The following is a 10,897-nucleotide window of genomic DNA, read 5'->3' on the forward strand; positions in this document are numbered from 1 at the left end:
TTTTTTTTCTGACGGGCAGATGCTTACACGCTTTTTTCGCATTTCTGTCACTCGGATCTATACGGCAAAAACAACAATTTAAGCGACATTATACACTTGTGAAATTTTGCTGCAAATATGTTTCAAGAGTCTAACACACTCGACTGCTCTTTTACTCACGGGCAGATGCTTGCACGTTCTTTTCACGTTTCTGCCGGTCGAATCTGTACGGCAAAAACAACAATTTAAGCGACATACACTTGTGAAATTTTGCTGCAAATATGTTTCAAGCGTCTAGCACACTCGACTGCTCTTTTTCTCACGGGCAGATGCTTGCACGTTCTTTTCACGTTTCTGCCGGTTGGATCAGTACTCAAAAGATACTTCCATATTGTTTTCACATTTCTGCTACATGTTTACTTTTAACAAATAGTATAAAATTTCACAGTAGCTTCTTACAGCAGACTACTGCAATAGTACAGTAAGTACTCGTTCAATCACAGATATTATGCACTTTTGTCGCAATTCTGGACTGATTTCTTGCGCACTTCTTCGGGACGCATCTGAACTAGCAAACTGGTTACCAGGGTTATTTTACCTGTAGACAGCCCGAGTTTTTGGTTCAAATCGATGACATATTTTGTGCCGATATTTTTCTCGCAGACTGTAGCAGCAACACGAAAGTCGAACGATTCAGAACCAGCGTAGTGGTGAGATTTTGGGTTTTTAGCTGCCACACTCGAATTGAAAGCTTCGTTCGGTTGACTAGACCCACATGGGGCGAGTTTATCTGCATTTTTCCAAAATGCATCAAAAATGGATGTAAGTGCTGCTCTTGTGGTAGATTCAGTGAGTCCTTTGCCTCCCGGTAGCCCATTATGCTTGTAATTCTCGGGATCCTCTTTATACTTGCACCACGCGCCACAGTTTTCGTGCTCATCAAATGCATGGGGTATAATGTTTTTTAAGGCTTTTTCTGTAGCCTCTACATCGCCTATGTTTTTTTTCAAAGCACATCCGAAACAGTATTTTAGGTATTCTATCACGTCTCTTGGAAGTTTTTGCAACCACAAAGCTTTGCTCAACTTCTTTGTAGCGTGATTTAAATCGGACCACTTGGTTACCGGATGGCTGCATTCACGACGGACTGCAGCAATTGTGGAGCTATCATCGTCACCAATAAGTGTGCCCAATTTGACGTTATTCTCTTCGAAATCTTCATTTTTTGCAATAATTTCTACTGCTATATCTGATTCCATTGCTTTTGCACTCCTGGTCCAATTGAGCCGACAGTCGTGATCTTCTGGGCTATGCCCCGCTTGACACTTTCGGCAGTGCTTAACCCGAGTCGACCATCCAAGAATCTTTCCTGAATTCGAGCCAATTAAAGATCCGAGAGCTAAGAGAAATGGAAAGAATTTATGGAATCAGGAGTAGAATATACGGTTTCATATTTATTTCATTTCTTTTGCGAGATGATAAAAATATTTTAAAACACACGTCATATTTTGAATATAGAAAAATATATCTAATGTAAATATCCTATACATTTATATTATTGTATATAGTAATTATTGTATAAAGTATTAGTTATTTTATTAATTATTCTAAAATTGTATATAGTAATTATTCTATAAAGTTATATTATTGTACATAGTAATTATTGTATAAAGTATTATTTATTTCATTATTCTAAAATTGTTGTATATAGTTGTATATATAAGTTATATATATAATCGTAGTTGTATGTACACTATTACGCGTTTAGCCTGCGTTTCAATCATTTGCAACTGAAACATCAGAAATACCTGCTAAACTATCATATGAGTGACCATTTCCACGCTTTGGCCAGGCAGCATCGTAGGAAGCTGCGATCATTACAGGATCGTTACTTCGTGGTTGCCTCGATCTAGAATTAATGTTTCTCTTTTTAAATGCATGCGTTGCATGACAGGGATAGATGTCAGTCATATAACACTTTAGCTTACGTGTCTGCAGCAATAGAAACCTCTTTTTCTATTTTTATTGCCTCGGCACAACTCTCCTTAGCAGTTGCTTCGATAGCGACCCCAACTAAACGTTCGTAACGTTTTAATAACGTAGAATGGACCGATGGAATGTTCATGGTTGACAAGAAAGTGTTCAACTGCGTTACACCAATGCCTGCATCGATGACTCCTAAAATATTGTATATTATAAATTTGTCGAGAGACAATCATATTGGATCCGACGATATTCACCTACCTATAGCTCCTTTGTAATTATTCTCAAACATCATTTTACGATTATCGCTGACATATTTTGCCCGATTACAAGTTGCGACTGTTTTTATTTTGGTGCAATTTGGACACCGCACTTTGAAGGTGCTTGCCAAACCGCATATGGTTTCACTTTCTACGTGCCGAAACGAAAGTGCTTTATTGCAGGATTTGCACCACAAATCCTCCGCCACTTGCGTGATATTCACGATTCGCTGACCTTCGACTTTATTTATGTCAGATGCTAATTTTCTTTTTTTGGCTCCGGCGACGACATTGTTTTTCCACGCAATTTTCCGTTTCGTCTCGAAACGTCCCTTACGTCGAGGCTGCTCGTTCCAACTCATATTTCACACTTTTATCTACGTACTACACTAGGTTATGTAGATCGCGACGACGCGAGGACTGCTGACTCAGCTGACTGCGACGTTGCCGCTGCTGTTGTACATACTATATTCACACGGCTCACAACTCTAGTAGTAAAAGATGTGACTTTCGTCTCAATATTTTAATTGCGTAGAGGTCGTATAACATTAAAGATGCCATAAATAATAAATCTAATTATATGCTGATTTTTATGGACAAAAATCACACTTATTTATCAGTAATAAGAATAGTTGCCTATTTGACTTGCAAGTACTGCATGAACCACCTTAAAATAGACGAAAATTTTAAAAATCTAAGACCACCTTTTTTTTTCATAAATGTAATTTTTGTTTACAGGTACCGCTCAGAACAATTCAACGATGGCAGTCAAATGCAGGATATGCTCACATTTCTATTGCTAACCATGATAATTTTAATGATATACCAACGACAAGCGGCTCTTTCATTAATTTCCAAGAAAGCATGATCTTCATGATATTGAAAACCTTGATTCTGATAACGTAACCGTATCAAGTATCTTAACTTCAGAGGATGGAAGTGAGGTTTTTGATGTTGAGACCAACCATGCATCAGACAATACAAGCAGTAGTGATAGGCTTGATAGCGAGAATGATTCTAACGACATGAATCATAGGCAAGATGATAGGGATAATGATCATGAGCCTAGATGCCAAAATAGTAGGCTGGATTTATTATTGTATAAAAATAGTCGAATGACTATCGACGAAAGTATTTTAACTCTTTTAGAATTATACGTAAAACATAAATGGACTAAGGCTAGTTTGAAAGACATTTTAAAAATGTTGCATAAAATGCTACCTGATGATAATAATTTGCCAAAAACCGTTTACAAATTGTTCCAATATGTTGAGAACTTGGCACCATCGTTTAACGTTATTAAACACTTCTACTGTAAAAAATGCTTAAATTACTGTAGTGCTGATACAAGAATATATGAATGTTTTTCGTGCAATGCAAACGACAAAAGTATTTCTTGCTTTTTCGAAATTGACATTTGTAAACAGATAAAATATCTATTCGAAAAACGAAATCTTGCTGAAAAATTAAAACCGCTATCGTCAAGACCTGATAATGGTCAAATTAATGATATTACGGATGGTTCAGAATATGTTCGAGTAATTCTAGAGAAAATAGACAAAAGTACGATTTAAAATTGGTGCTAAATACAGATGGTCTGTCATTAGTCAAAAGTGCAAAAAGTCATTGTTGGCCTTTAATGTTTATTATTTCAGAACTTCCCGAACACTTAAGGGAATCGTTTCTTATTACTATAGGACTTTGGTATGATGATTCGTGTAAACCATTAATGAACACTTTTTTAAAACCATTTTGTGAGAAATTAGAACGATGTTTTCAAGAAGGTATCAGTTGGGTCCATCCACAAACAAGAGAAACGTTCGTTACAAGAGTTGTAGCTCCTTTAATAATAGCCGATGCACCAGCAAGAGCTCAACTGCAAATGATGATTGTGAAATAAAAATGAAACAAGCTAAAAATATTAATGGCAAAAGAAACTGTCGCATCTATCCTTTTCATGATCAAGACAAAAAGCTAAGAACTAGCCAAAGAATGCAAGCTCAAGCTCAAAAACTACTCCAAACAGGTGACATTCATATTAAAGGGGTAAAAGGACATTCTGTTATTTCAAATCTTCCTCTTCTTGATTTAGGAACGTGCTTGTTACCTGAATTCATGCACTCTGCTTTATTAGGCGTAGGAAGACAAATCGTACAATTATGTATAGAAAAATATAATAAACCTTGGAGTCTAAAAAAATATATCAAAGATATTGACAGGTTTTTGTTAAATATTCGACCACCCCATTTTTTCAATCGGATCGTGCATTATACATGACACAAGATCTGATCATATATGGCAATAGATAACCATATATGATTATATATGCTCTATACATGGGCATGTAAAACTTATATCTGTTCATATCTCATTTATATATGTTCATATACTGTCAGATATGAATATTTTTCCCGGACATTTTATATCATTATATCCCCATCTGGTCATATATAGACAGATCTGATCATGTTTCATATCATTTCCGGCCGTATATGAACATATACAATCATATACAGCATCGCGTATTGTCATATATGATCATATACAGTGCCGATACAGTTATGTATGGCCATACATAATTATATCTGATAATACATGGCCGAACATTCTTTATATACGACCATGTAAGGCCAGATACGATTATGTATAGTGTCATATCTGGCTACACATAATAATATGTCTGACCATATATGAACTTATATGATCAGATCTTGTGTCATGTATAATGTACGATCTGATCATATATGGCGATATATAACCATATATGATTATATATGCTTTAGATATGGGCATGTAAAACTTATATCTGTTCATATCTCATTTATATATGTTCATATATGTTCATATCTCATTTATATATGGGGCATTCCACGCCAATTCGCAAGGGGTCAAACTTCGACCTTTTTATTTTTGATGGCCGCTCGTTTTTTAACAGGTCTTTACGAGTATTAGACCCCTGTTAAATTGTTTCTATAATAAATGTAGCGTTTCCGAAATAGAGCCTGCGCAAAATGAGGACTGCAAAATTTTCAATGAATTTTTTCACCTATTAGACAACGCCTAAGAAAAAAATTTATTGAACATAAAATACGCTATTTAGATCATGGTTTAAAAAAAAAATTATCCCAAATTTTTATAATAATGATTTTAAACTAATAAAGTAAAAAAACACACAAAAATTTGAATATCTCAAAAACCCCATTTTCTATTTTTTTGAAATTTATAGGGAATATTCTAGGGAGTATTAGAAGAATTTTAAGACTAGTTAGAAGTTGCGCAGAATTTTTGGGATTTTTTTATAAATTTTTTTGTGAGGCAGTAGTAATATTTGACTCGCAAAAGTGTAGTTAAAAACGCGTTTCAGACAATTCTGAATCAATTTAGATATACTTTTTTACTAAAGCATGATGAAGATCTCGGCATAGCACACGACAATTGCGATGAACAGTGTGGGAAAGGCAAAAAAAATAGATTTATGAGGAAGTTTAATTCAATAAGTACATTTGTTTAAGAACATTTGTTTATTATTTTGTGCTCAGTATAATCATTCGAAAAGGAGTAATCTTTAACAATTAATTTATAATTTTTGGTATGACTTGGTATGACGCAGTGGACACATTGAGTCTGAGGTATTCTTTTTGTTTGATCGTACCGACCTGTCAAAAATTCGGCTATAACATATTTTGGAAATAAATATTTCTACGTTAATTTATTTTCTATTAGGGTGTAGCTGTCCTTTTCGTATTGTGTGAGAACCGCTCGATGGATCTGTTCAGTGCAATTTGGCGAAAGATAAAAGAACTCCGTCCAAATGCACTGCAAGGAGTGCAATTGGTCATCAACGATTACGAACGCGCGGCTATGACGGCTGCAAGGGAGATTTTTCCGGAAGCACGATTAACCGGCTGCTGGTTTCATTTCAATCAAGCACGTATATAGCATCTACTATGGAATGACAAAAACAGCGGGATTTATTTAGAATCTATAATTATTATAAAGTTTTTTATTGTTATAATTCATTTATTTGTTTCATTACTTTTTATATAGGCCGTATTAAGACGTTGGAGAGCTTTAGGTTTAACGGCAGCCCCTAGAAAGGTCTTCGGTCTTACTATGGCCTTACCGTTGGCACCGGCCGATGAGTTCAAAAGAGGATTGCGAGTAATTCAAGAGGAAGCTGATATGATATCGATAAGGTATCCGGCTGTGTTACAATTATGCTTATTTGAGACGTACTTGGCTTCCTTTAAAACAAAAAGTCTCTGTATTTGGTACACCAATACGGACGAACAATTTTGTGGAAAGTTTCCATCATACAATATATATATACACACACACACAATATATAATATAAAATATATTAACATATATTTCATTTTTATCGCTTTTCTACAGATTTACGTTGAAGGAGTTTCTCTGGACGCTTAGCAATACAGCGCAATTGCCCGAAGAGAATTTCGGTTTGTTAAAAAATGTTTTATATATGTATATACTATATATATATGTATAGTTTGAAAGAAAAAGAAAGAAAATATATGTTGCAGATCCACAAGATGATATCTTAGACAATATAAACCATGAAGAAATAATAGACTGCAATCTGTTTGATGCACACACAGGTATCACAATATTTATATATATATATATATTTTTTTTTTGTTCTTTAACTTCTCTTCTAACATTTGCTTGCTTTCGCTATTATATTAGTATATTAAAATGATAATATAATGCTGTATTTGTTATTGTTTCATATGATACTTCTCTATACGATATTTGTGTTGGTTGTAGCATATTTCAACAAATATCATGTGCATTCATAAGGGCCGGTTGTTCCAATCTGTTGGTAAACTACCTAATAGTTAAATCTATATATAATGTCTTTGTTTATCCTTTACATTAGACAAAGATAAATATATAATTTAACTATTAAGTAGCTTACCAATAGGTTGGAACAACCGGCCCTAGATTATTTTATATCCATTTGTTATGTTTGTTTTCTTTTCTATTTATTGATAGTCTGTTCAAACTTCTTTATTCGTTACAGTGCAGGAATCTGCGTCTACATCATATTCCATTGAAGATCAACCAGAGATAACAAGTTCGACAGGTACAATCGTAATTGATATAGCATTGATATTGTAACGTTTTCTAAGTTGATTGCTGACGGGCGGTATGGAAACTCAGGATAACTTTCTGGTTACAGCAACGTGTGTCTTTATTCAGCTCTCGACATGGTACAGGGGGTCGATTCTGTATTTTGAGACGAGGTGAAAATTACAAAAGTGAACAAATTTACTAGATTTCGACAAATGAAGTTGTAGATTCTCTAGTGAATTTCCTCACTTTTGTAATTTTCACCTCGTCCCAAGATACAGAATCGACCCCCAGAACATGGCCGACTCGACTCATCGAGATATCGACTGATCTCGATATCCTTACTGATATAGCAAAATATAGAATGAAATAACATCAAGGTGAATGCACACTGCAAATCCAAGTGTGTTATTTAGCTAAAACTCTTCTTACACATTTCTTGCCGTTTTAAATCATGTCATTTAGCACAATTGAACGTATTAACTTTTAATTTAATGCGGTTAAACGTGTTAAATAACGTGATTTAAAACGTCCAAAAATTTGTAAAAAGAACTTCAGTCAAATATGTCATTTTTAGACGTTTATTATGCGTGTAAAACTAACACTTGTATTTGCAGTGTGCGTATATGTGTATGCACACAATTCCTATATTTTTGTATCTGTGGGGCTCGATTCTTGAATTTATTTGCAAGAGACGTATGTGCAAATATTGATTTTAGAAAAGTTGCAAGTCGGTTGACTATCGCATAATTTTTAACCAATCAACTTGCAACGTTTCTATAAGAGCAGAATTTTCGCATACATTTCTCATGCGAATGAATTCAAGAATCAAACCCCTGATCAATTTTCTTATCAATTAGCTTATCAATTCTCGTATCAATAATATTTCTTTTTATTTATTTATTTTATTACTTTACAGATAACGAAGATATTTTTTGCATGTGGACATTTATGCATTTGCAATAATTGCAAGGAACATTTGGAAGACCGCAATTGCCCACTTTGTCGGAAAGAATATACAACATGTATTCGTGTTATATCTACATAGACCGAAAAAACAGCGAGTCCACGATCGCTCGTTCTCCCTAACTTACTCGTCAATGCGATACACGGCGACCTGGGGATGCCGTTTCTGTTAGTAAAGCGGCGGCTTCTCCCGGCTGTCATTCCCGTTGCGTCGCCGACCACAATCGATCTCCCTATTGGATCAATAATCAGCGTCGTCCAACGCTAATAATCGCGCAAGGACTGAAGGGAAACCGGGGCGAGTTTTTTTTATCGAGTGTCTTGCCGATGTCTTGCGATTTTCTTCACGACTTCATTTTTAACCCTCCCGCGTATGATACTTTGTAGGAGTTTTTCACGACACACGGATTTCTTATAGCTTGCGGATACGAGACTAAGAGGCTTGAAATTTACAATTTCTCGTGCCTTTTCGAGGAGAGGAGCGATCGGCTTTCGGAAATGATTGAACAATCGATCGACCGGCGGGGAGAAAAGGGCTGCAAACGTTTAGTTTTTCTTTTACTTTTTTTTCGTTTACATGCGTCTATATATTATGTGCATTGTATTTTTTTGTGTTTCTTCTCTTTGTGCGAGTATACTGTTTCACCGAGTGTATTGTACAAGCGTTATCGCTCGTCGAGTGTAGGCCCATAGACCAATTTTTAATCGATTAGTGATTAGTATGGATCTTTTCGCCTGTAATTTACTATTATTACTGATATTATTACTATTATTACTACTATTAATACTACGACTACTTTTTTTTCTACGATGACGTTGATTGGTGTACGAAAGCGAACCGTTTAAGAGTTTAATGCATAGATATCTACGCCTACAAGAAATTAATTTTTAAGTATTTTTTAAGTATATAAGTAAGTTAGCGAGCAAACAAAGTAAGATGAGACGGTAAGAAAAATTTAAATTTTTAGTTAACCTAGCGGTTAGGATAAATATAGGAATTGTTTAGCAGAGTATGCAATTTGAAATACATCCAGGTTAATATTGTCTATCTGTACGATAAATGTGAACGCTACTCCGTAACTATATTGCGTGTATATAATACCTTTTAGCGGATATCGCATAACACATGATCACCTAGCTGACGTACCACGCTAGAATAAGATAAAACCTCGCCCTTCGTACGTTTCGTCGTTTACATTTAATTCACGGCATCTCATTTCGATGGCGCGTATTTGGTTTTTTTTTTATGTACCATCGACATTCTCACCAATTTTTTTTCCCTTTAGTACGCAGAGATATAAGGACTGTATTCATTTTTTGGGGAACTGTAGAAGAGGGACACGTTTAGCGGAGCAATTATTTCCGAAACGTACGAGGGGCGTTTCGTAGGAGATACGATTCTATCTTGGGCTTTTAACATTCGCGATGAAAATGTGATCCCGGCGTTTCTGAAGTCGCGGATCTCGAAGGTAATGTACAAAGCTCGATGTCGACATTCATGCGAGGATGCACGAGAACCTAAAAAGAAGAGACAAATTCACCCTCGTTTCCATCTTTCGTATTTTTTCTACGATTCTCTCCCCAACGGTACAGAACTATATTAAACTCACGGCATTTATATCTTCACGGGACAGGACTTGTCGCAAAATAGAGACGATCGTATCTTCTGTATTTTATCGCGTTAGATTCTGCAGTAACAGAATCTACGAGGTATGACGAGCGTGCTATCTTTATTACTCAGGCTCGATGCGTTGTCAAGTCGAATGGAAAAAAGTCGCCGAAAAGATTTTTTAAAAATACGAAAATGGACACGACGTTCGATGAATAACAACAAACTGAATCTTTTCCACGCGAGTCCGATATGTACGTCTCGTTTTCCCGCATACGTCTGAGTCTTAATAGTTTCGAAAAATGTCGGAAAGAATATACAACATGTATTCGTGTTATATCTACATAAAACGACATATCCTTACAGAACTTAAAACATATAAGTAATTTTTTTGTTTCTTATACCTTGCACTTTTCTTTTGTATCTTACTTGTATCAACTTTTTTTTTAGATGAACTTATTATTTAAGAAAAAGATCCGAAGATGTCCACCATCTGATTTTGATAAACTGTTAATATGTCGTTTTTTGGATAAAAATAAGGGACGCGTATTTTTTTATACGTGCCTAATCGTATGTTTAAGGAGTAAAACACCATTTTGAAAGAATCAGATTTTTTTCAAGGCGAATATCTCCGTAGCTATAAAAGATATAGAGAAAGTTTTTTAAACAAAAGTTGAATGGAATGAAGAGAGATAGATGAAGATAGATAGATAGATAGATAGAGAGAGAGAGAGAGAAAGAGAAAAACAGTGACAAAAATATTTTTAAATTTTTTTATTCTTTTAAAATTTTTAAAATAATAAATATTTTAATTAGCAAATTTTTGTCACTGTTTCAAAATATGCTTAAAATCATTCAACTTTTGTTTAAAAAATCTTTTTTTATCTCTTAAATAGTTTTAGAGATATTTACCCCAAAAAAGAAAATTTGGTCTTTTTGAAAGAAGTTTTTTAAACTTTTAAACATACGATTGGATATGTACCAAAAGAATACGTATCCCTTTGTT

At 34.8% G+C, this 10,897-nt stretch overlaps 3 protein-coding genes across 3 annotated transcripts; 1 reads left to right on the plus strand and 2 right to left on the minus strand.

Moving 5' to 3' along the window:
- Positions 1-485: 485 nt before the first annotated feature.
- Positions 486-1,238, minus strand: LOC112460127. Its single transcript, XM_025024658.1, has one exon. The coding sequence runs from the start codon at positions 1,236-1,238 to the stop codon at positions 486-488; it is 753 nt and encodes a 250-aa protein (XP_024880426.1).
- A 473-nt stretch (positions 1,239-1,711) lies between these two features.
- Positions 1,712-2,616, minus strand: LOC112460147. The gene is made up of 3 exons (XM_025024687.1): positions 2,224-2,616; positions 1,968-2,157; positions 1,712-1,888 (listed from the first exon to the last, which is right to left on the minus strand). The coding sequence occupies exons 1-3, from the start codon at positions 2,582-2,584 to the stop codon at positions 1,756-1,758; spliced, it is 684 nt and encodes a 227-aa protein (XP_024880455.1). The 5' UTR covers positions 2,585-2,616; the 3' UTR covers positions 1,712-1,755.
- A 3,343-nt stretch (positions 2,617-5,959) lies between these two features.
- LOC112460141 lies at positions 5,960-8,416 on the plus strand. The gene is made up of 6 exons (XM_025024674.1): positions 5,960-6,149; positions 6,270-6,418; positions 6,618-6,682; positions 6,767-6,841; positions 7,267-7,329; positions 8,236-8,416. The coding sequence occupies exons 1-6, from the start codon at positions 5,985-5,987 to the stop codon at positions 8,280-8,282; spliced, it is 564 nt and encodes a 187-aa protein (XP_024880442.1). The 5' UTR covers positions 5,960-5,984; the 3' UTR covers positions 8,283-8,416.
- Positions 8,417-10,897: the final 2,481 nt, after the last annotated feature.

This window comes from Temnothorax curvispinosus, unplaced genomic scaffold, assembly GCF_003070985.1.
Source record: "Temnothorax curvispinosus isolate PA1 unplaced genomic scaffold, ASM307098v1 QBEX01001120.1, whole genome shotgun sequence".
NCBI lineage: Eukaryota > Metazoa > Arthropoda > Insecta > Hymenoptera > Formicidae > Temnothorax > Temnothorax curvispinosus.

Bases quoted from the DNA above. Each gene is read 5' to 3' on its own strand.
- LOC112460127 (XM_025024658.1), bottom strand. From the start codon at position 1,238: ATGGAATCAGATATAGCAGTAGAAATTATTGCAAAAAATGAAGATTTC.
- LOC112460147 (XM_025024687.1), bottom strand. From the start codon at position 2,584: ATGAGTTGGAACGAGCAGCCTCGACGTAAGGGACGTTTCGAGACGAAA. The intron at 2,158-2,223 runs GTAGGTGAATAT...ACAATATTTTAG, and splicing joins TAATTACAAAGGAGCTATAG to GAGTCATCGATGCAGGCATT. The intron at 1,889-1,967 runs GTAAGCTAAAGT...CATTAATTCTAG, and splicing joins GTTTCTATTGCTGCAGACAC to ATCGAGGCAACCACGAAGTA.
- LOC112460141 (XM_025024674.1), top strand. From the start codon at position 5,985: ATGGATCTGTTCAGTGCAATTTGGCGAAAGATAAAAGAACTCCGTCCA. The intron at 6,842-7,266 runs GTATCACAATAT...TATTCGTTACAG, and splicing joins TCTGTTTGATGCACACACAG to TGCAGGAATCTGCGTCTACA. The intron at 7,330-8,235 runs GTACAATCGTAA...ATTACTTTACAG, and splicing joins AGAGATAACAAGTTCGACAG to ATAACGAAGATATTTTTTGC.